This window comes from Pagrus pagrus (assembly GCF_965226575.1).
Source record: "Pagrus pagrus genome assembly, contig: HAP1_SCAFFOLD_268, whole genome shotgun sequence".
NCBI lineage: Eukaryota > Metazoa > Chordata > Actinopteri > Spariformes > Sparidae > Pagrus > Pagrus pagrus.
Window position 1 is genome coordinate 54,446 of NW_028175195.1, and position 23,133 is coordinate 77,578.

General features: G+C 42.4%; 1 protein-coding gene across 2 annotated transcripts in view; it reads right to left on the reverse strand.

The window, feature by feature from the left end:
• Window positions 1-21,094, reverse strand: part of LOC311254080 (multidrug resistance-associated protein 1-like) — a 38,290-nt gene extending 17,196 nt beyond the window's left edge. Inside the window, exons 1-15 of one of the 2 annotated variants that reach the window (XM_084384492.1) lie at window positions 20,908-21,094; window positions 18,198-18,336; window positions 17,544-17,575; window positions 16,349-16,528; window positions 15,767-15,892; window positions 15,397-15,534; window positions 9,956-10,081; window positions 9,723-9,784; window positions 8,894-9,022; window positions 6,102-6,326; window positions 4,047-4,224; window positions 3,117-3,278; window positions 2,931-3,023; window positions 2,598-2,801; window positions 1,583-1,729 (exon numbers count right to left, since the gene is read on the reverse strand). In XM_084384492.1, the coding sequence (XP_084240618.1) occupies window positions 1,583-1,729; window positions 2,598-2,801; window positions 2,931-3,023; window positions 3,117-3,278; window positions 4,047-4,224; window positions 6,102-6,326; window positions 8,894-9,022; window positions 9,723-9,784; window positions 9,956-10,081; window positions 15,397-15,534; window positions 15,767-15,892; window positions 16,349-16,528; window positions 17,544-17,575; window positions 18,198-18,336 (1,941 nt within the window). In that variant the 5' untranslated portion in view covers window positions 20,908-21,094. Of the gene's footprint in view, window positions 1-1,582; window positions 1,730-2,597; window positions 2,802-2,930; window positions 3,024-3,116; window positions 3,279-4,046; window positions 4,225-6,101; window positions 6,327-8,893; window positions 9,023-9,722; window positions 9,785-9,955; window positions 10,082-15,396; window positions 15,535-15,766; window positions 15,893-16,348; window positions 16,529-17,486; window positions 17,576-18,197; window positions 18,337-20,907 lie in introns of those variants that run through there. The other variant, XM_084384493.1, reaches the window with a different exon arrangement.
• Window positions 21,095-23,133: the final 2,039 nt, after the last annotated feature.

The window sequence follows — 23,133 nt, forward strand, 5'->3', positions numbered from 1 at the left end:
ACAGATAAGGAACAAAAAGCAAGCTTTAATGATAGCTGAAATACAAAGACTGACCACACAAGCTAAGCAAAGTTTTATCCAAGAAAAGCAAAGTATCAAATCAAAAGGCAAGAGTACAAACCAGGACTGACACGGTGAATAAAAGCCAGAGAGACACGATGGGGAGATGAAACCAGGAAAAGAAGAGGACAAGGCAGCAGGGAGGACACACACTGGCTGTGTCCAAATTCAGGGGCTGCAGCCTTCAATGACCTAGCCTTTGCGGTCCACGAGGGCCGGGTCCTTCGGACAGGTCTTTGAACGCCTCGTCCACCGTTGTTAAATGGGACGGTCTAGCCTTCGGAGTATTTCCTGGTTGCCTCACCAGATGTTCCCGCCCCTTATCCTTACGTCACAATTGTGAATGAAGAGATGCATTAAAGTCTGTTTTGGTTCAAATCTATCAAACGTGTACATTTATTTGTGTGCGTACAAAAATTAACAACAAAATCTAAATTGAATCATCAACATGACAAAATAAACATGAACCCATTGGTGAATAACAACTATATTTACCATAGCATCACCAGCGTCACGTAGTTTAACTGAAAGTTAACATCTGGAGGTTTTATAGTCCCTTGAAGTTTAACATATCTGGCGCTGGATGTTCAAATGACTAAAAACCGAGTATAAACCCATTACTTAAATTTGAATGTCATGTCTGTGCCACTTGATGTCGCCATTTTCTCTTGCTTCCTCTTCTGTTTCAGGACTGAGCAGCGGTGCGCAAAGGATCTTGGGATATAAGAGGCCATGGAGGATAGTAGCGGTGCGTCCTCCGAAAAGAGGGAAGTGCAGGCTGCATTTGTTGGCTGCGTTTGAAGGAGCCTTCGAATTTGGACAGCCTTCGCGCAGCGTTGTGACGTAATTGGCCTTCAAATGCGCCCTTCGTGGGCTGCAGCCCCTGAATTTGGACACAGCCACTATATACACAAGGCCTGATTGACTGATAGGACACAGGTGAGCACAGGAAAAGGGCGGGGGATCACAGAAAGGGAGGAAATGGAATGTTAAACAGGACACATAAGGATAGAACTTCAAAATAAAACAAGAATGTCCCCAGACTCCCTTAAAAATATGTCTGAATTTAGTGAGTTGTTGAGTTAGGAGAAACTTTATGAAACCTTTGTGAAACTCTGTCTCTGACATATTCATCATAATTTGTTCCTTTTTGTAAATTCAGCAAATGTTCTACATGAACTTCTTTCTGTCTTTGCATGAAAATATGGTGTCTGGTTGTCACAGTGAGATCTGATCAGAAGTTGGCATTCAGGACAGATGTTAATGTTAATGAGAGCTGAATACTGTAATCAGATTACCAAAGACACACATTAATGCCAGATATCAACAGGCTCAGTGAGTTGTGTGGACTAGCTCTCTGGAAAACAAATGTTGCTGTTTTACATTAATTGAAATTTTCAAGAGAAATTATTTGTTTACTCCTTAACTTAACTGAGGTGGGACAAGTTGTTGTTTTTTTCAGATTTGGGTGAAATAAACCTTTAGTCCATTGAACAGTGGTTTCTGATTGGCTGTCACTTGCCTGCATGGTGGTGCTCATGGCGAAGGGAAGCTGACTCAGAGGAGTTTTCAGGATGTTGATGAGAGCAACAGAAACAAATATTTTCTGAGCATCCAGAACATTTCGCTCATCAATCGACACATAAACTCCAAAAACTGAGAGGGCGATCTGATCAGAGAAGATGAGAAGCAAAACATAGCTGTAAACATTTTGTTTGTCAACAATAACAAACAACACACAGATTATTCAAACAACAAACAAGAAGAAGATCTGAGCTTCTGTTTTCAAACATGTTGATGAAACATCTGAGTGCAGTTCTTTACACATGTTAAAGATCAAAAACACCACACAAACGTCTGGTAACCAGCTGGGAGAAACCATGGCAACACTTAACTCTGTGTCATCAGATGACATTTTATTGTGAAACTATGAAATATATTTCTGACAGGAAGTGTCTCATCCTGGAAGTAAGATGAAGTCTAATGTTAGAAGACTGATTGAAAGGATGAACAACTGAACCCAGAGATGGGTTAGGGTTAGATGTGATGTGATGTGATGTGATGTGATGTGATGTGAGAAGAAGTCATGAGCAGATGTTGGTCGTCAGTCTGAACTCCAAACAGTCTGAACGGGACTATGGTCTGCTTTTTGATGATGTACTCTGACAGAGGACCAGATTGTCCACCTGAAGCATTATTGGTCTGTCAAGCTCACGAGGTGCCATAAACCCGCCTGCACCAGTGGAGCTGCTTAAAGAGCAGCCGGTCAGACTGGTCGTACTGGCTCAGGACTGTTTCAATGTGATGAGACCCTGACAGAGGACCTTTTCAGACGGTCTTTCCTTCATTCATCGTGACAAGAAGAGAGCTGAGAGAGATGTTCAACTCTCACCTGCTTTCACACACAGCTGACCAATCACTGAGCAGAGAGAGTGTGATGTCAGGGTTTTGTTTCACAAGTTAAAAATCACATCATCCTGAACAGTTCACCAGACATTACTCTGAGGTTAACCTGAGCAGGCAGGTGTTAGACTCACCAGGAAAGAGGAGGAGTTGAAGGAAGCCAGAGAGATGGAGTGGAGGATCTGAGATCTCTTCAGGGCATCGAGTTCTCCGTCTCTCAGGACGCCAACGCGACGCAGGAAAGCTTCCTCCCAGGCATAAAACTTCAGGATCTTCACACCGTTCAGGATCTCATTCATCAGTTTGATCCGACTGTCCGTGAACTTCATCTGAACCTCCTGACAAAACAAAGTGTTGTTCAGCTTTGAACCTGTCCATCTGCCACAGAACACCAGAACTGTTCCTTCAAATACTGAAAACATTTAAACTAAGAAAGTGAACAAGAAACATTGAAACTGTTCTCTCACCTGAAGTTTGCTTCTCACTTTAGCGATGAATCCGTTCAGAGGGAAGATCAGGATGACGGTGATGATACCAGCGAGAGCAGCCGGACCGAGGAGCTGTCAATCAATTTATCAATCAATAAGTCAATGAACATGTTTTTGCTTTGTGTTAACATTATTTTAGCATTGTGTTAACATTGTGTGCGCTACCTGCCACAGGAAGTAGAAACACAGTGTGATCTCGATGGGTGTGAACCACAGACAGTTCAAATAAACCACAAAGTCCATCAGCTTCTGAGTGTCGGCTGAAACCAGATTAATGATTTCTCCCAAAGTACACTGCCGCCGAGCTGCACTGCTGAGCAGCAGACACTGAGGAGTCAAACACACAAAATGTTACTTTTTCTCAGTACAGGCCCCAAACCAGCTAATGTCCAGCATTTAAATCTTAACTCCAGCAGCCTCTCGCCCGTAGGACTCGGCTTGAACTCCATACATTGAAAGCTGTTTTATTTTGTGTTTATATCGTCATGTGTCATGGTTCACTTTCTTCTGCCTTTGTCTGTTTCGCTGCCTTTTTGCTGCTCAGCTGTGTCTCATTAGTTCATCACTTTCTGTGTATTGAAGCCTGAGTTTTCACTTTACTCCGGTGGTTGGTTCATGCTGTCACAATGACAAAATGGTGAGGACCTTAATGCAGATAAGTGGGCAGGCAGATTGACAGCAAATGCAACCTTTAATGAAGCTGCAACTACGAAAATAAAAAAATACGAACTCCAAAAACTAAATCTAATCAACAAAGGTCCGGGGGGGACAGATGAGACACGCAGATGAACCAACCAGGAGTGAGGATAAAAAAAACACAGGCTTCAAAACAGGAAGTGATGAGACACAGGTGAGGAGCACAACGGCCCAGAAAACAGAGACAGGAAGTAAAAAGTGAAACATGACACATAAGGATTTACCTACAAAATAAAACAGAAAAATCAAGTCTGTTTCCTGTCTGTTTGCTGTCTGTTTGCTGTCTGTCTGTTTCGTCTTTGTTTCCTCTCTGTTTCCTCTCTGTCTCCTATCTGTCCGTTTCCTGTCTGTCTGTCTCCTATCTGTGTCCTGTCTGACAGCTACCTGTCTGTTTGTTACCTTCCTGTAGACGAGGCCCATGATGGCGGTCTTAAGTCTCATCCCCACAGTGAAGCAGTGAAACATGTAGTGATGATGGAGGAGCGACTGCAGACAGGACAGCAGGAAGAGCAACGTGGCAAACAGGAAACCTTTCCACATCTCAGCGTTCTTGTCCCGCATGAATCCCAGCAGCAAGCTGAGAGCAACAACAACAATGGTCACAAGGTGGCTCTGTTGGTACCATGCTTTAATACGTCGAGCACATGCTCATGGAGAACTCATGTACCAAGTTTTATCTTCATCAAGGCAACAGAACTGCAGTAATATTCAATATTTTACATTCATTCTTTAAACAGTAAAAGCCATGACATCACTTTTGTATTGAAATGATAATATAGAAAAAAACGTTTGAAAAACAATAATTAAAAAAAAAAAGATTGGATGGATGGATGGATGGATGGATGGATGGATGGATGGTATTGTCACTGTAGCACCCCCTAGGGTTAGGGTTATGTACGAGATGTACAACATTTTAAATTTGGACCTAAACTAATTTTGCGTTGAACAGTTACAGCCTGTCAACTGCATCAGGCCACGCCCTCAAAGATGTAATAGCCAATTACAGACGACATATGACATTTACATTCTAATAAAGCATCAAAGGGTCACTGTCCTGGGAAAGAGACAATCAACCAAACATCAGGGGGTCATTGTTGTGGGAAGAAATGTTGTAACCCCCCACTCGGTTTGTATTTAAGTCAGAAACATTTGGAAGACGGGAGACAACACTTTGGGTCTTCTCTCCATGCAGCATGTATTAAAGAGATCTGATTCATGACACTGATTCTGAAGTTCTTCTGAGAATTAGCAACTCTCTACTTCAACAAGGAGAATTTCCCTTACATAACTGACCCTAACCCTGAAAAAGAGAGTAAATGATCGTGTTCAACCAGGTGTTATGTTCACAGCCGAACTGAGTCTTTCTGGTGGGCAAATCCTTATAATTCTCAATCACATTGCACACAAACACTTATACATATTTTTTTTATATATATACATTTTTTATTTTACATTTTATATTGCTATGTTTTTCCTGTGAATTTGTGAATTGCCTGTGTCGTCATTCGTCTCTCTGTGTAATGCTGCTACTACACCTTAATTTCCCAGCTTGGGATCAATAAAGTATATCTATTCTATTCTATTCTATACGAAAGTGGACTTTTGTGCCAGTGTGAAAGGGGTATAGGAAATACTCAAGCACCTGGCAAAGAAAAAGCCATTTTGTGACCTCAAAATCCCCCTGCCTGAGAGTAAAAAACTCATTAAAGTTCTTTATTTCTTTATGTACACTAACTTTGTGGTATAAAATTGTCAAAAACAAGTGCTAAGGTGGAAAAACAGCCTACTCAAAGAGCAAAACACATAAAACTACATAAACTTGCATCATTTCAAACCAAACTATATATCACTGGATTTGAAATCTCATTGGATACATGATGCATCAATCATCCTGAGATGCCGTGTAAGTGGTTCAGGAGAGAGGAGAAAGAACAGAATGGGTCACTGGTCTAAATGATCACTCATTGGCTGTTGTAGGCTTTAGGGCGGGCATAGGAGCTCTTATCAATCCAATGAGCTGTCAATCAGTGGAGTGCTGAGAGGGGTCTTTTGACAGATAAAAGTATTGATCCTTTTTTTACATTTTGTCACCATTTAATCATGAGGTACTGTGTTTTGGACTAAATCTAACCCTAACCCTGAAATGGATTTCCTCGACATTTGGGAAGAAGAGAAGACCATTTTTGTTGGAGTTTCATGGCCTACTGAAACATAAAGACACTTGTTGAGTTGGTAAAACTTTGTACATGCTTGTTGGTCTGTTTGCTTGTTGATTGTACCTTGCTAACAGCTCCCTTAGCCCCAGGGCTAACAGCTCCCTTAGACTGGGAGTTACCGGGAGTTAACCCTAAAGTGTCACGGACTGACTGATTATTACAACTGATGACAAACAACATCACACAGTGAGACATCACTAAGCATGCATTTGACCTCTGTGACCTCTCTGACACTCACCTGAGCACCTGTGGCACAGCGAACATGAAGGTGTCATGCAGGAGGAGACACAGAGTCCCACGCAGGAAGTAAAACCTGAAGCTCCGCCCCAGAGCGCACAGGAGGAAGAGACTAAAGCCCCGCCCTTTTCTGTTCTTCCTCAGCAGCTGCGTTTTTTCTGTTGGCACGGTAGAACCACTGGACCAGGACCGGGACCAGGCCAGTCCAGAACCTGCGGGCTCGTCCCTATAGAAAGACAGATTTTGGTGAATTTTCGGGGCATGTCTTAACTGACCAATAATGACTTTGTAACTTTGCCTAGTTAATACCCATCCACAAGCTAAACCTGCCTCCCTGTGGATCACAGCGTCTCACTTTTATGGCTTTGTATGAGGTCAAGCGTCAGGAAAAAACTCTCTATGTTTAATTTTAGCTTCCGGTGCTGCAGCGAGTGGCAGCCCGACACAGCAGCTCCCAATCCCCCTTTCCTATTTTTTACTTTTTTTCTATTCTTTCTAACTCCAGCACTTTCTCCAACTCCAGCACTAGGCTCTTTGTATATAAGTATTAATGAAAATAGGCAGTTAAATCTGGTGTTAATTTATAGGGCGCAGGTGCAGGACCACGGACACTGCGACCACCAAACAACAACAACAATGGGCCATGGTCTACTGATGAGAGGAGCCCCTCCAGCACCGGGTTCAACCAGTTGCATGCCCGAAGGAGATCCCGAAGGAGCTGAGGATAATGAGGCGAGGGACCAGAGCAGGGGCGATGGTGAGGAATAAGAAGACGGAGAGTAGGTGGAGATGCAAGCCCCGTCTTCCCTCGGTTATCATGGGGAATGTACGCTCACTGCCTAACAAGATGGACAAACTTTCTGCCCTAATTAGCGGACAGCGTGAGTACCAGGAGTGCAGTGTGTTGTGCCTGATGGAGACATGGTTAAATGGGAAGATACCAGACTGTTCGGTGGAGCGAGCCGGCTTCTCGCTAGTTGGGGCGGACAGGGACAAACAAAGCCTCAGTTGGGTGGTGGACCTGCTGTCTTGTTAACTCGTGTGGTGCAACCCGGGACATGTTCCTACGAAGGAAATAACATGCACAATCGATGTCGAACTGTTAGCTGTTGGACCAAGGCCATACTATCTGCCCCTGGAGTTTTCAGCGGCCATTGTTGTAATTGTTTACACTCGCCGTCGGCAGTGCCGGCGCATGCTTGTGATGTCATTCACTCCATCTTCGCAGACCTGCAGACACGGCATCCCAATGCTCTGGTCATAGTTAATGGAGATTTTAATCACGTTAACATTTTAAAGGCACTGACTGACTTCACCCAGTAAGAGACCTGCAACACCAGAGTGGATAAGACCTTTGACTTAGTGCTGCCAATATTAAGGAGGCATACAGTGACACAGCCCTTCCCCCCCACTGGGCAAATCAGAACAGTGCCTGATTCAGCTTACTCCTTCATACAAGCCTCTTGTTAGGAGACAGCCCATCACCGCCAGCAGTGGTCTGTGGAGGCTGTGGAGGTGTTACAGGATAACTGACTGGGAGATGTTTCAGGAGGACAGGAGGATCACATTCTTTGACTTCTCTAGTGCTTTCGATACGTCTAGCCAGTCTGGCTGGCTGAGAAGCTCTCAGTGATGCAGGTTGATCAGGACCTGGTGGCATAGATTACAGACTACCTTATGGACAGGCCACAGTATGCCAGACTGCAACACTGGCACACCCCAGAGAACTGTTCTTTCACCATTTTTGTTCACCCTCTACACCTCTGACTTCTACTACAACTCCTGGACATGCCACCTGCAGAAGTTCTCTGACGACTCCTCCATTGTTGGATGTAGACAGAGACAATAAGGAAGAGGAATACAGGGAACTAATCGAGAATTTTGTTGGATGATGTGGCAGGAACCACCTTCAGCTCAACATCGGGAAAACCAAGGAGCTGGTGGTGGACTTCCGTCGCAGGAAGAGCCCCCCAACACCTGTTTACATAAATGGGGAGGGGGTGGAGTTGGTGGACACCTACAGGTTCCTCGGGGTGCATCTGAACAATAAACTGGACTGGTCAGACAACACTGAGGCCCTCTACAGGAAGGGACAGAGCAGGCTGTTCTTTCTGAGGAGGCTCAGGTCTTTCAATGTGTGCACTAGGCTGCTACAAATGTTCGACCACTCTGTGGTAGCCAGTGTCATATTCCTTGCAGCAGTGTGCTGGGGAAGTGGCATCGGGAGCGGTGGTGCCATCAAGCTGAACAAACTGGTGAGGAAAGCCAGCTCTGTGGTGGGGATGAAACTGGACCGTGTGAGGCAGTGACAGAGAGGAGGAGGAGAGGAAAGCTGCAAGCTATAATGGACAATCCCTCTCACCCTCTCTACACCGAGCTGAGGCAATTCAGGAGCACGTTCAGCCACAGACTCATCCAACCATGTGCCTCAAAGCGCTTGGGGGGCTCTTTCATAGCATCAGTGATCAGACTACACAACACCACCACCACAGTTCCCAACACCTCCTTTCTCCACTGATTAATCTGATCTTATGATTTCCTGTTTCAAATTAAAAGCATTTCAGTGAGTCAGAGAGATTTTATTTTGAAACATTTACAGAAAGCGTTGCGTTGAATCAGCAGCAGTTTCAGAAATGCCCAATCAGAGTGAAGGGATCAGGCTCAGCAGAGTGACATCACTGTGACCACTTGGGTTTTTTTTAAGTCTTTGTTTATATAATATCATTTATTGTTTGCTCTTCGTCACGTGACAACATTCAGGTAAAATACAAATCAATCATTAAGATGTCCTACTGCAGCTCTTTGCAGTTCTGAGTCCAGAACTTCTCCAAGTCCTTCATGATCCAGATCGAAGAGTCCTGGTCCCTTAGAGGCCACAGATCTGCAGCCTGCAGGGGGCGCCGATGACCTCGAACCACCAAACTAACAGAAAGGTGAAAATAACAGCACCTTTTTTTTAATCATTATGTCACTACGATCATTATTCTTTGTAGCATTAGCAGCAGCAGTAGTAGTAGCAGTAGTAGCAGTAGTAGTAGCAGCAGCAGTAGCAGCAGCAGTAGCAGCAGTAGTAGCAGTAGTAGTAGTAGCAGTAGTAGCAGCAGTAGTAGCAGTAGCAGTAGTAGCAGCAGTAGCAGCAGTAGTAGCAGTAGGAGTAGTAGCAGTAGTAGTAGCAGTAGTAGCAGCAGCAGTAGCAGCAGCAGTAGTAGCAGCAGTAGTAGCAGTAGTAGTAGCAGTAGTAGCAGCAGTAGCAGCAGCAGTAGCAGCAGTAGTAGCAGTAGTAGCAGCAGTAGCAGTAGTAGCAGCAGCAGTAGTAGCAGTAGTAGCAGCAGTAGCAGCAGCAGTAGTAGCAGTAGTAGCAGCAGTAGCAGTTGTAGTAACAGTAGTAGCAGCAGTAGTAGCAGTAGTAGCAGCAGCAGCAGTAGTAGCAGCAGCAGCAGTAGTCACACAATCCATCACAGTCACATTGATCCACCTTCAGGTCAGATTGTTTCAACAGGTCAAAGGTCAAAGATCTTGCTGTGATCTAAACTGTTTCCATGACAATGATCGATCCAGCTAGGTTGTTGCTGTTCAGGGAGTTTTATTGATCTGAGTGTCTCTGCTGTGATGTTTTTTTTACCTGCTGAACCAGAAGAAAAAAAACTTGGAGAGAAACGAGGCATCGGCTTCTGGACACTGGTTCTGAGGAGAGAAACAAACAAAGCAACAACAAAAACAAAACAGTGACGAGGGAAAACAACAAAAACAAACAATGATGAGAGACAGAAATGTACATTTTGAATAGTGTGATCAAGAGAAAGCACCTATTGATGATTATGTGTGTGTGTGTGTTTTTTTGTGCGTGTGTGTTACCTGAACATAGGAGTTTTTTTCAGAGAGTGGTCGGTGGTCAGAGAAGCAGCTGAGGATGAGCTGGATGATTTGGAGGGAAAAACAGATGAAGAAGACGACGAAACGAACGCCATCTGATGAAAAACCCTGTAACAGCCAAAGGTCAAATTCAAAGGTGAGAGGTCAAAATTAAAGGTCAGAATTTAAGTCTGAGAAATCTCTTTGTTCAGGTTTTAGAAGAACAACCAAGATCGATCATCTGGTGAATGTAACCAGTTGTTGCTCGCTGTCTTGCAGCACATGTACAGGAAGGTATTCTGGCTGTTTGGGGCAAATAAACCTGCAGTCAAACTAAAACAAGTAATATTAGGGGGAATTCGCTAATCTTCTTCTGTTGTTTTATGGCTGTTGGCAAACAACTGTTAGGTGCATTACCGCCACCTTCTGACCTGGAGTGGATCTCCTGCTAACTCCATATGCAGCGTGCTGAATATATCCGGCAACACGCGACACGTGATGAGTGCGCGCAGGGAGGAGGGGGGACAGAGGGGGGTGCAAGCAGGACGAGACACGAAGGCATCTGATTGGTTCTTTCAACTGGGACCAAGAGGCAGGGATTGGTCAGAGTTTTTACAGGCCTGCAGCTGCCACAGAGGTCTGATTTATTGTGTTCATTTTTCTGAACACATTATGTATGGACTACTCTCAAGGTGGGAAGACCATTTCACCCAGTATAACAACAAGTGTTTCTGAACAGGATTACCAACTATACCTTTAACTTGTTCCAGACTTGACTACTCCTTTTGGATTCTTTTTGAATTTTCTTTTCTTGTTTTGTTTATTATTTTGGGCCCATATTTCTCATGCTGTGAATTGTTTTGTTGTTCTATTAAGCGTCATTCAGTGCAATTTTCTGAGTTGTTGATGACTTCTGATATAAGAAAGGAATTCAGTCATATCTGAAGTATTTTATGTTTTGCACTTGAAGGTGGCACACTTGCCAATAAAGCTATTTTTGTTAAAAAAAATTCAAAACCGTTGTCCTGTTCCATCAATCCTCCTTGAACGTATCTATTTTTTCTGATTGGCCTAAATTGAGAGTACATCTAAAATAGTAATTTTATTATATGTACATTAGACAGTGTTACATGACTAAGTGAGCTTCCATTGAAGGGTGTTTAAGACCTTGTCCACGCACCTTGCTGACTCAGTCCCACCATCTTGCCGACTCGCACCTCCTCCACACCTGCACGCACTTCTTCCTTGGAAGAGATGTTGTCAATCGTAGTTGCTACCGCCTAAACAGAGCCTTCAGCCTTATGCCTCTGACGCCTGCAACTCTCTGGCATTACCCCACTTTCTGTCTGCGCAGACCTCTAGTCCAGCTGCTGCAACTTTGGGGTCTCAAGAGTCCCTGCACTGCATGGCTTCTCTTGTTTGTGTCACTGCTGAAGGGGAGCTGTAGGGTGCTGCTGGACAAATACAGCAGCACTGCTCCACCATGTGGATTACTGACTTTTTAACCAACCGGTCACAGAGGGTGCTTGTTAATGGCTCCTACTCTGACATCCTCCACACCTCCATCGGCTCCCCGCAGGGCTGTGTCCTATCGCCTCTGCTTTACATCCTCTACACCGATGACTGCAGGTCCACCCAGCCAAATTGTCACCTGGTTAAATTCAGTGACGACACAGTCCTGCTATCTCTGCTCTCTACCCTAAACCTGCACCACAGCTCTGCTCTTCAGGACTTTATCACCTGGTGTGAGGACGCCTGTCTCCAGCTGAACTCCATAAAGACTAAAGAGGTGATTGTGACATTCTCCAGCAAGCAGAGACAACTGGCAGAGGCCATCACTACCACCATCTGGGGAACCTGTTGAGCTGGTGGAGGAATACAGGTACTTGGGCACAATTTTTGACGGCCTTCTGAGGTTCTCCGCGAACACTGAGGAGACAATATCTGCTCAGGAAGTTGAGATCATGAGTCATTCTCCTGACCTTTTACCACTCCTTCATCGAGAGTGTCCTAACATTTTCATTCATCTCCTGGTTTTATTCCATCTGCCTGCAAGATTGGACATGTTTACTTAGCATCACCAAAGCCTGCTCTGAAATCGTTGGACACCCTGTTAGAGCTCTGTCTGCTCTCTGTGACCAACAAACAATCTGCACTGATCACAGGATCCTACATGACCCCTCACACACTCTGCACTCAGTGTTTGAGTGGCTCCCATCAGGCCGCAGGCTGCACAACACAAAGGAGGAGGGCCACCTTCATCCCCACAGCAGTCCAGCTCCTGAACTCTGACCCCTCCCTGTCCCAGCATCACTGCCCCTCATCTGACTTAATGCACACAGCACACAGCACTTTACCATGAAGCACAGAGCACTGTGACGGTCACTGACAATACTGACTATAGCACTTTATATGATTTTATGTTGTTGATATTCTGTTTGTCCTTTTTTAATGATGCTGCTCCTCATGCCTTTAAATTGCCCCTCGGGGACAAATAAAGTGTTTTGAATTGAATTGAAGCTTCTTGGCAGGCCTAGCCACCTTACCAATAGCTGCTGATCTTCTTTTCAGAGACTCCCAGGATTTACCTACAGAACAGTATATAAAAGCAGAGAGCATAAAACCCTGGGCAGGGGGGCATAGTGGTATGTCCAGGCCTTGAAGCGATCAGGCAGCCCAGATATGTCAACCTCTGTGAGCCAGGCCTCAAGGTATCCGCTGGTTTTGTGAATGGCAGTGTGTGTGCTGTGTCCTCACACTACAGTCGAAGAGTTTCCCCAAGCTCTTGATTGGCTGTTCAGTCAGTCTGATCGGTGGCTGTCACACACCAGTCATCGTCAGGGGTCCACATCTGCTGACTTGACCACCATATTCATGGTGAGGTCAAAGAGGAAGATGGAGATGATGCAGCCAGTTATGGTTTTCTCTCAAGCCTGTGCCCCTGTGATGCTGATGATGATGAACCAGAAGTAAGTCTCATCCAGAAGTTGTTATCTTAATCCAGAATAAGGTCACTGACCTTACTGGGAACATGGTGTCTTTAGAATTCCTCTGTGTGGTATAGATCCATAGGCCTTGGCAAGATCCAACCACAGGACCACCAGGTCACCTTTGCATTCTTTGCTTCTGTTAGGAGTTTTGTGACTGCCCCTGAATTCTGCAAGCAGCCAGATGTTCCACAGATCCAGTATGGTTTGTGTGATGTGATCATGCATTTTCGGTTGTGGTCTCGGTTGTCCGTCTGGGGCTGTGGACAGTCGGCATGGTCTTGTATGTGGTACTGCATGTCTTCTCTTCAGCTTTGAGAAAAGAGATGGTCTTCTCATTGGGGTGGCGTTTAATAATGCACAATGATAAAAATGTAGATTTGCTAAAATTCAATCCCTTCATGCTTTAGTTTACTAGAATATACTTTGAATATCACAGCTGTTGTTCTCCGAAGGTTTTATCAGGTTTTGTTAGTTTCTAAACTGAATTAAGTCACTGATGAAAAAGGGCAGCACTAATTTTCACAGCACAGGCATTTCAAGAACAACTTGTATGTAATTAGCAGCTACACATGAACGTCTTTCAAAGAAATGATTAACACACACATACAATAGTCACACATCCAGAGGAAAATACATTTAGACCTGAGTCTCTGCAGTGAAACTTGAAACTTTTCACAGAGCTGTGAAATACCGCAGCTGAAAGACAGAAGACGAGCAGTCAAAGAAGACACAGGTCAGAAAAACTTCAGAGAGATTCAGTGCCTGAAGTTAAAGAATCAAATAACAGAGACTCAAAGTCAACAAGAGACAGAAACAAAGAAAAGAGAGTCAAGAAAAGAAAAGAAAACAGGACACAGAGTGGAAGCCGAGGACTGGAACAGAGACCAGGACAACAGCTGAGGATTGAAACAGAGACCAGGACCACAGCCGAGGACTGGAACAGAGACCAGGACCACCGCCAAGAGCTGGAACAGAGACCAGGACTACGGCCGAGGACTGGAACAGAGACAAGGACAACAGCCTAGGACTAAAACAGAAACAAGGACAACAGCCGAGGACTGGAACAAAGACAAGGACAACAGCTGAGGACTGGAACAGAGACCAGGACCACGGCCAAGAGCTAGAACAGAGACCAGGACCACCGCCAAGAGCTGGAACAGAGACCAGGACAACAGCTGAGGATTGAAACAGAGACCAGGACCACAGCCGAGGACTGGAAGAGAGACAAGGACAACAGCTGAGGACTGGAACAGAGACCAGGACCACCGCCAAGAGCTGGAACAGAGACCAGGACAACAGCTGAGGATTGAAACAGAGACCAGGACCACAGCCGAGGACTGGAAGAGAGACAAGGACAACAGCTGAGGACTGGAACAGAGACCAGGACCCCTGCCAAGAGCTAGAACAGAGACCAGGACCACGGCCGAGGACTGGAACAAAGACAAGGACCACAGCCAAGAGCTAGAACAGAGACCAGGACCACGGCCGAGGACTAGAAGAGAGACAAGGACAACAGCTGAGGATTGGAACAAAGACCAGGACTAGGCCAAGAGCTAGAACAGAGACCAGGACCACGGCCGAGGACTGGAACAGAGACCAGGACTACGGACGAGGACTGGAACAGAGACCAGGACTACGGACGAGGACTGGAACAGAGACAAGGACAACAGCTGAGGACTGGAACAGAGACAAGGACAACAGCTGAGGACTGGAACAGAGACCAGGACCACGGCAGAGGGCTGGAACAGAGACCAGGACTACAGCTGAGGACTGGAGACAAAAACCACGGCCAAGGACTGAAAACAGAGAGCTGGAACAGAGACCACGACCACGGCCGTGGACTGGAAAATAGACCAGGACAACAGCCGAGGACTGAAACAAAGACCAGGACCACGGCCGAGGACTGGAAGAGAGACCAGGACCACGGCTGACAGCTGTAACAGAGACCAGGACGACGACTGACAGCTGTAACAGAGACCAGGACTACAGCTGAGGACTGGAACAGAGACGAGGACAACAGCTGAGGCCTGGAACAAAGACCAGGACCACGGCTGAGAGCTGGAACAGAGACCAGGACCACGACTGACAGCTGTAACAGAGACCAGGACTACAGCTGAGGACTGGAACGGAGACCAGGACCACAGCAGAGGACTGGAACAGAGACCAGGACCACGGCCGAGGACTGGAACAGAGACCAGGACCATGGCCGAGGACTGGAACCAGAGATGATTGGAATGTTCAGGATCAGCTTCCTCTGAGACCACTACAGTCCAGCTACAGACCTCACCTCCTTCTGAGGGTTTCATCAGGACCGCCATTCCTCGATCCAGCACTCTGGTTCCAGTCTGTGATCTGTAGTCCAACAACATGTACTTGGCACCGCTGCAAATCTGAAACCTGGCAGACATTTGATCCACAACAGAGACTAAAATATAAATGATAGATTATTGATACCTGATCAATAATCTGCTCAATGTCGACCTTCAGAGGAACGAGGGAGCAAAGAGCCAGAAGAGTCCAGAAGAGGAAGAGGAGGATAGAGGAACGACTGCCCTTCATCCTCTCAACCTGGATTATAACAACAGCAAGAACCTGAGGACGAGGAGGAGACGGACAGAGACAGGAATGGTAGGGAAGGAGACCAGAGGAGACAGGAGGAGAGGAGGAGACAGAAGGGGAGAGGGAGACAGGAGGACACAGGAGGGGAGGAGGAGAGAGGAGGAGACAGGAGGGGAGAGAGTTTACTAAAACAATTCGTTTGGATTGGTTCCAGGTGACCATCTCGAGTAACCATTGGTGGATCTGACTGGTTGTTATAACATACCAGAGTGAGGCTGCGAGTCAGTGGACCAATCAGGGTCAACAGGTGGTTCTGGATCTCCTGGTTCTTCTTCACTAGGAAGTAAAAAATCTCCAGAAGACCAAATGAAGCCAGACTGAGACCCAGGAGCTGCAACAGAGACCAGAGAGACTAGAGTCAGATCAGAGACCAGAGAGACTAGAGTCAGACCAGAGACCAGAGAGACTAGAGTCAGATCAGAGACCAGAGAGACCAGAGTCAGACCAGAGACCAGAGAGACCAGGGACAAGGTTAATAACAGAGAGACCAGAGTCAGACCAGACACCAGAGAGACTAGAGTCAGACCAGAGAGACCAGAGTCAGACCAGAGACCAGAGGGACCAGGGACAAGGTTAATAACAGAGAGACCAGAGTCAGACCAGAGACCAGAGAGACCAGAGTCAGACCAGAGACCAGAGAGACTAGAGTCAGACCAGAGACCAGAGTCAGACCAGAGACCAGAGACCTGAGAGACCAGGGACAAGGTTAATAACAGAGAGACCAGAGAGAGTCAGGGTTCTGAGTACTGAACCAGGATCTCGTTTGAACATGGCACTGTGTTTTTACCGTCTTGCTGCAGCAGAGCTTTGATAGTGGGATGACACCTCTGTGTTGTCGGAGCTGCAGGTACAACAGGTAAAGAGGAGAACAGGTCCACAAATAAACGCAGGGGAACCACACCAGTACAGTGTGCTGGAAACACTGGGTCAGGTCGGGTCGGGAGGTGTACCAGGTTAGGTTCCAGTCCTGAAACCAGAAAACACGTCACTGGTCACACCTCACAATTTAAGATCTGCAACCATAAGCAGGTGAGTCACCATTGGACAGGTGAAAAAATACTATACTTGAATTATACTTTTACAGACTGTACTAAGTACATATTTAGTATGCTGTATGCTTTTTTCGTCGCCTTTATGTGTAATTAAGTGTGCTGAAGTAGTCATTAAGTACTACTTGAGTACTACTTAAGTACACTTAATGTGTAAATTGTATGTTAAATTGAAACAACTTTTTACAGACTTTAAGTGTACTAAAGTACACCTGCGCAAGTACACCATCACCTGATTTGAAATACACTTGCAGTACAATTGTATTAGACCACCTGTATGTTAAAATGTACTTAAAAGGCCTTAAAATTAAATTGATAGTTGTGTAGGATTGTATTTTTAATGCACTTATATTTTATTCTAGCATGCCTTTATAATTCTTCGAGTTTACACCAAGTGCACTCTGACTATTTATATTACTTTTCAAATGCACTATTATGTTAATAAAAATGCATTTATAGTGAAGTAATATCACAATTTAAGCATCAAAAAGGTATGTACTTCAAGTATAATATTATTATACTATGATGTATGGTTTAGAAGTATTAGTGTATTTGAAGTGCAATAGGTGTTGCAGGTATTAGTACTATATAGTACACTGTGTTAGTGGTACAGAAGTATACTTAATGTCACCACATGCACTTCGATCTACTTAATTTCTAGTACCACTAGTACACTGAAAGTGTCTTACTCAGTTCTATGAAAAAAATCCACTTCAAATTATTGAAAAAACAAAATCAAATTTATTTAAATTAAAATACAAAACCTCTCAACCGAGGTATCCAGGCAATTAAACAATGCTGCACGAACATAACAGTTTGTAACAAATTAAAACAAAAAATGCAGTAAATTTACTGGAAAAACGATCACAGATTAACCTTGGCGTAGCCTTCATTCTTGCACTTCCTTCGGAGCATGGCTCAGATCTCACTGACCTCTGTATTTGGGAATTTCTCCCTCACAGCGTCTGTGGAAAAATGAAGCAGGAATTAATACTTGATTTCACATTACGTGAAAAAATGCTATACTTGAATTATACTGTAGACTGAAACTAGTGCACATTTAGTATGTTGTATGCTTTTTTGTCGCCTTTAAGTATAATTAAGTGTGTTCAAGTAGTCATTAAGTACACCCACCACCTGATTTGAAATATACTTGCAGTACAATTGTATTAGACCACCAGTATGTTAAAAACATAATTAAAAAGTCCTTAAAAATAAATTGATAGTTGTGTAGGATTGTATTTTTTTATTAATTATTTGTTTATTTCTTTTATTCATTAATTTTTTGACATTAATTTGGAAAAAATCACAGAAAATTAGAAAATGAACATTATGAACATATATACACAACACACACACACACACACACACACACACACATATATATATATATATATATATATTAATGGTCTGACCACGGGCCTGCATGGGGCATTTCTCAATCTGAAACTGTACACTGAGTGTCTCGATCCAGGCTGAATATAGTCTATGCTCAGATTAATACAATCTGCACCATCAGAATGACTATTTCTCATCTAGTGATATTCATGGTCATGAGTAATAAGTGGATATTTTGATGTACTTTACCTTCTGGTAGAGATAATGCCTCAGGGCTGGTCTGTTGCCTCCTCCAGCAGGCCAAACCCCAGAGCTGGTGAATGTCCTCAGTCTCACCATCCACCTCCCCTACTCCCATTGACTTGTGGCTCTTTGGTTTAGTGCTCATCTGAAGACAACATGGAAATAATAACAGCGGTTACAACTATGAATCACAGCATAAACATAGTGTGCTGAACAAGTGTGTAAGTCCTGTGAAATGCCAATCTCTGTGCAATTACCACATTTACAGGCTATATTTTTTGATTAATGCTACACAGCATTTTATCTTTATATTACAAAGATGTGCTCACTTCTGTGCAATTATCCAACCGTGGTCAGTGAGAGGCGTATATCATGTATACATTTATTTATTTTGATTTTATTTATCAATTAATCAATCTTTTCCTCTACTTTTGACTCTTGAGCTGCTATTACAAGTTACTGGTGTAGGATCAATACAGGTCACGTTAACGACTGAATATAAAAAGGCTCTGTACTATAGACTGTATATAAAGTGTCTGTACTACAGACTGTATATAAAAAGTGTCTGTACTACAGACTGAATATAAAAAGGCTCTGTACTATAGACTGTGTATAAAAAGGCTCTGTACTATAGACTGAATATAAAAAGGCTCTGTACTATAGACTGAATATAAAAAGTGTCTGTACTATAGACTGAATATAAAAAGGCTCTGTACTATAGACTGTATATAAAAAGGCTCTGTACTATAGACTGAATATAAAAAGTGTCTGTATCATGTATACATTTATTTATTTTGATTTTATTTATCAATTAATCAATCTTTTCCTCTACTTTTGACTCTTGAGCTGCTATTACAAGTTACTGGTGAAGGATCAATACAGGTCACGTTATCTTGTCGTTTTTGCATTCAGATACTGTACTGACATGACTATACTGTATCTGCAGACATGAACAGCGTTCATACGTAAGCTTCAGGTTGGCTGATAAGGTCCGTTATCTCTAGACGACCGGTTAACGTGTAGGCTAAACCAGAAGACTGTACAAGTGTACTAAGCAAAACAACTGAACACTGAATGTGAACAGGTAAACACGTGTTGACCTACTGTCCCAGACCGGACGGGAGAGCGCAGGGGAGTCCGTTTTCCTCCTGCGCTGGAGCCGGTTAGCTTCAGGGCTAACACCCTTCACTTCACTTTGCTGCCAGACAGTAGTTGGTAAAACAATAGGAGAGACATTACGTAGTCTGGAGAAGCTTGTGCGTTTATTTGGCCACATACTGAACTGTACATGCACGGCTAACTACGGAAGCGTATTGCATTCACTTGAGTAATTTATTTTTTGGTCTGTTTTTCTGAGTAATTTATTTTTTTGGTCTGTTTTTCTGAGTAATTTTTTTTTTTGGTTTGTTTCTTTTTTCTGTTTTTCTGACTAATTATTTTTCCTGTTTTTCAGAGTAATTTATTTTCTGTTTTTCGTGGTAATTTTTTTCTGTTTTTCGGAGTATTTTTTTTTCTGAATTATCGCGATACTTCGAACTCCCACGGGAACCTCCAAACTGCCATATCTGTCCAACTGATTCTGGAGAAACATTACTATGTCTAGCAGATCTGAATGGGCTTTCCTTCTGAACAACCGCAAAGTCCTCATTCGGGGGGTGCGACCGCCAATCCGACCGGGTTACGGTTAAGGTTTGGGTTTCAGGTTCGGAATGGCGATCTTTTTTCAAAAAAGGGCCGGCATTCTGAAACATGAAAGTGAACCTTCGGAGTGGCGACCTGTCGCCGTCCTCAGGTGCCTGCGTAAAGTTGACAAACTAATGGTAATACCATCTATATGACTTAAAGACAGGACTATCTCCCAGTGTCTTAAACCCAGATCAAAGTAAAACTTGATTCAATTAAACAAGTCGGTCATGTTTGTCTCCATTATCGAGCTTTCAATAAAGGAATGAATGCGTCTATTGTTTCAAATGCTCTCTAAACTCAGAAAAAAATTACTCTGAAAAACAGAAGAAAAAAAATTACTCCGAAAAACAGACCAAAAAATAAATTACTCAGAAAAACAGACCAAAAAATAAATTACTCAGAAAACAGAAATAATTACCCCGAAAAACAGATTAAAAAATAAATTACTCAGAAAAACAGACCAAAGAAATAAATTACTCAGAAAAACAGAAATAATTACCCCGAAAAACAGATTAAAAAATAAATTACTCAGAAAAACAGACCAAAGAAATAAATTACTCAGAAAAACAGAAATAATTACTCCGAAAAACAAACCAAAAAAAAAAATTACTCAAGTGAATGCAATACGCTTCCGTAGCTAACCTCTTCCTCTGCTCTGCTAATGTCTGCTCCAACCTCGCTTCACTACACACACACAAACCCTACGCGCACACGCACTGCTCTACCCCTTATAGAAACCACACCATATTATATATTATCATCATATTACACTGTGCTACTGAAGCACATACACACAGGCGTAACGCTGCCGCTACCAAGAGCAGTAATAATAGTTTAACTTACAGTTACAGTAGCTGTAAGACTGACGTTAGCTAACGTTAACGTTGGTTATCTGGCTAGCTACGATGACTGAAGTTGCTGAAACACGTCATGACTCGCCAACGAAATCATAAAATTAGCCGGTGTGTTGAATGGAAATATAAAATGTATGACCATTCAATCAGAAATTAAAAACATTGAATGTACTTACTGTGAATCAGAAGTAGGCTTGTGCTTGCTTCGCTTCGCGACGGAGACTTTAGCTGTCAATGTCATTCAACAGCAACGTGACCAGAATGAAGCGCCGTGAATGGTGGAGCTCAAAGAGGCGGAGCTGAGCGCAGTGCGCTGATTGGACGGCAAAGATGCAAACGTTGCTATTTGAATTAGGCGCCTTTCTTTCCAGGGCCTGTACTATAGACTGTATATAAAAAGTGTCTGTACTATAGACTGTATATAAAAAGTGTCTGTACTATAGACTGTATATAAAAAGTGTCTGTACTATAGACTGAATATAAAAAGGCTCTGTACTATAGACTGAATATAAAAAGTGTCTACTATAGACTGTATATAAAGTGTCTGTACTATAGACTGAATATAAAAAGTGTCTGTACTATAGACTGAATATAAAAAGTGTCTGTACTATAGACTGTATATAAAAAGTGTCTGTACTATAGACTGAATATAAAAAGTGTCTGTACTATAGACTGTATATAAAAAGTGTCTGTACTATAGACTGAATATAAAAAGGCTCTGTACTATAGACTGAATATAAAAAGGCTCTGTACTATAGACTGTATATAAGAAGTGTCTGTACTATAGACTATATAAAAAGGCTCTGTACTATAGACTGTATATAAAAAGGGCCTGTACTATAGACTGTATATAAAAAGGGTCTGTACTATAGACTATATAAAAAGGGTCTGTACTATAGACTGTATATAAAAAGGGTCTGTACTATAGACTGTATAAAAAGGGTCTGTACTATAGACTATATAAAAAGGGTCTGTACTATAGACTGTATATAAAAAGGTTCTGTACTATAGACTGTATATAAAAAGGATCTGTACTATAGACTGTATATAAAAAGGGTCTGTACGATAGACTATATAAAAAGGGTCTGTACTATAGACTGTATATAAAAAGGGCCTGTACTATAGACTGTATATAAAAAGGGTCTGTACTATAGACTCTATATAAAGGACCTGTACTATAGACTGTATATAAAAAGGGTCTGTACTATAGACTCTATATAAAAAGTGTCTGTACTATAGACTCTATATAAAAAGGATCTGTACGATAGATTGTATATAAAAAGAGTATGTACTATAGACTGTATATATACAGACTGTATATATACAGTCTATAGCCAATAGACTAGTAGTGAATTGGAAGTGAATTTCAATTCACAATATTTTAGAACAATTTAAAATAGACTACAGTGAAGTACACTTTTAATAAGTGTACCTAAGTTCACTTTCAAAGAAGTGCAAATTAAGTGCACTTTATTAATAAAGTATATTAACCGTATATTACAAATGACTCAAAATTAAGTACACTTTTAATAAGAATACTAATCTATTACTATAAGTGCTTTGAAAAAAGTACACTTTAGAACAATTTACAATAGACTTACAATGAAGTACACTTTTAATAAGCAAATTAAAGTACAACTTTAATTATTGCATAATTAGTATGTTTAATTTTAGTATATTGAAGATGAACTTAATCACATATATTTTAAAGTACACTTTCTAAAAGTATATATTAAATATACTACAAATTAAGCAAAAAAGTGAAAGTATATTTGTAATAACCTTTGTATGCTACATTTTTTGTGATCAAATTTTTATTTCATTTTATTTTACGAGAAAAATATAGATAGGCATATGCACATTACAAAAATAGGTAACAAAATATATATTCACATGCCTGTACATATATTCACATACAAATATACATGAATAAACAGCTAAAATAAAATAAGAGTAAACATAATAAATAATAAAAAGGAAAAGTGAAAATAAATAAATAAATAAATAAATATATACATATATATACGTACACATACATATACATACATATGCACACACAATAACATTAGAGCAAGAAACACAACCCTAAAAACAACCCACACACTCCCTGGATCCAGGACTCCAAACCCCAGTCACATGTTATACCTTAAACCCACGGAGAGTAGTTAGAAGTGAATACCAAGCCTTTATTACCGACTCTTTAGCTCTGTGGACTCTAGCTGTCGACAACTCCAGATAAACAATGTCCAAATATGTCAAAATCCATGATGGGAACTACAAATATATTTTTAATATAATTAAGTGTAATACTTTTTCACCTGGGTAGACAGGTAAATGATGTGTACACAGTTGTAAACCTCCTCTCCTGTCTCCTTAATACAAACATCAATGTGAATTTTTTA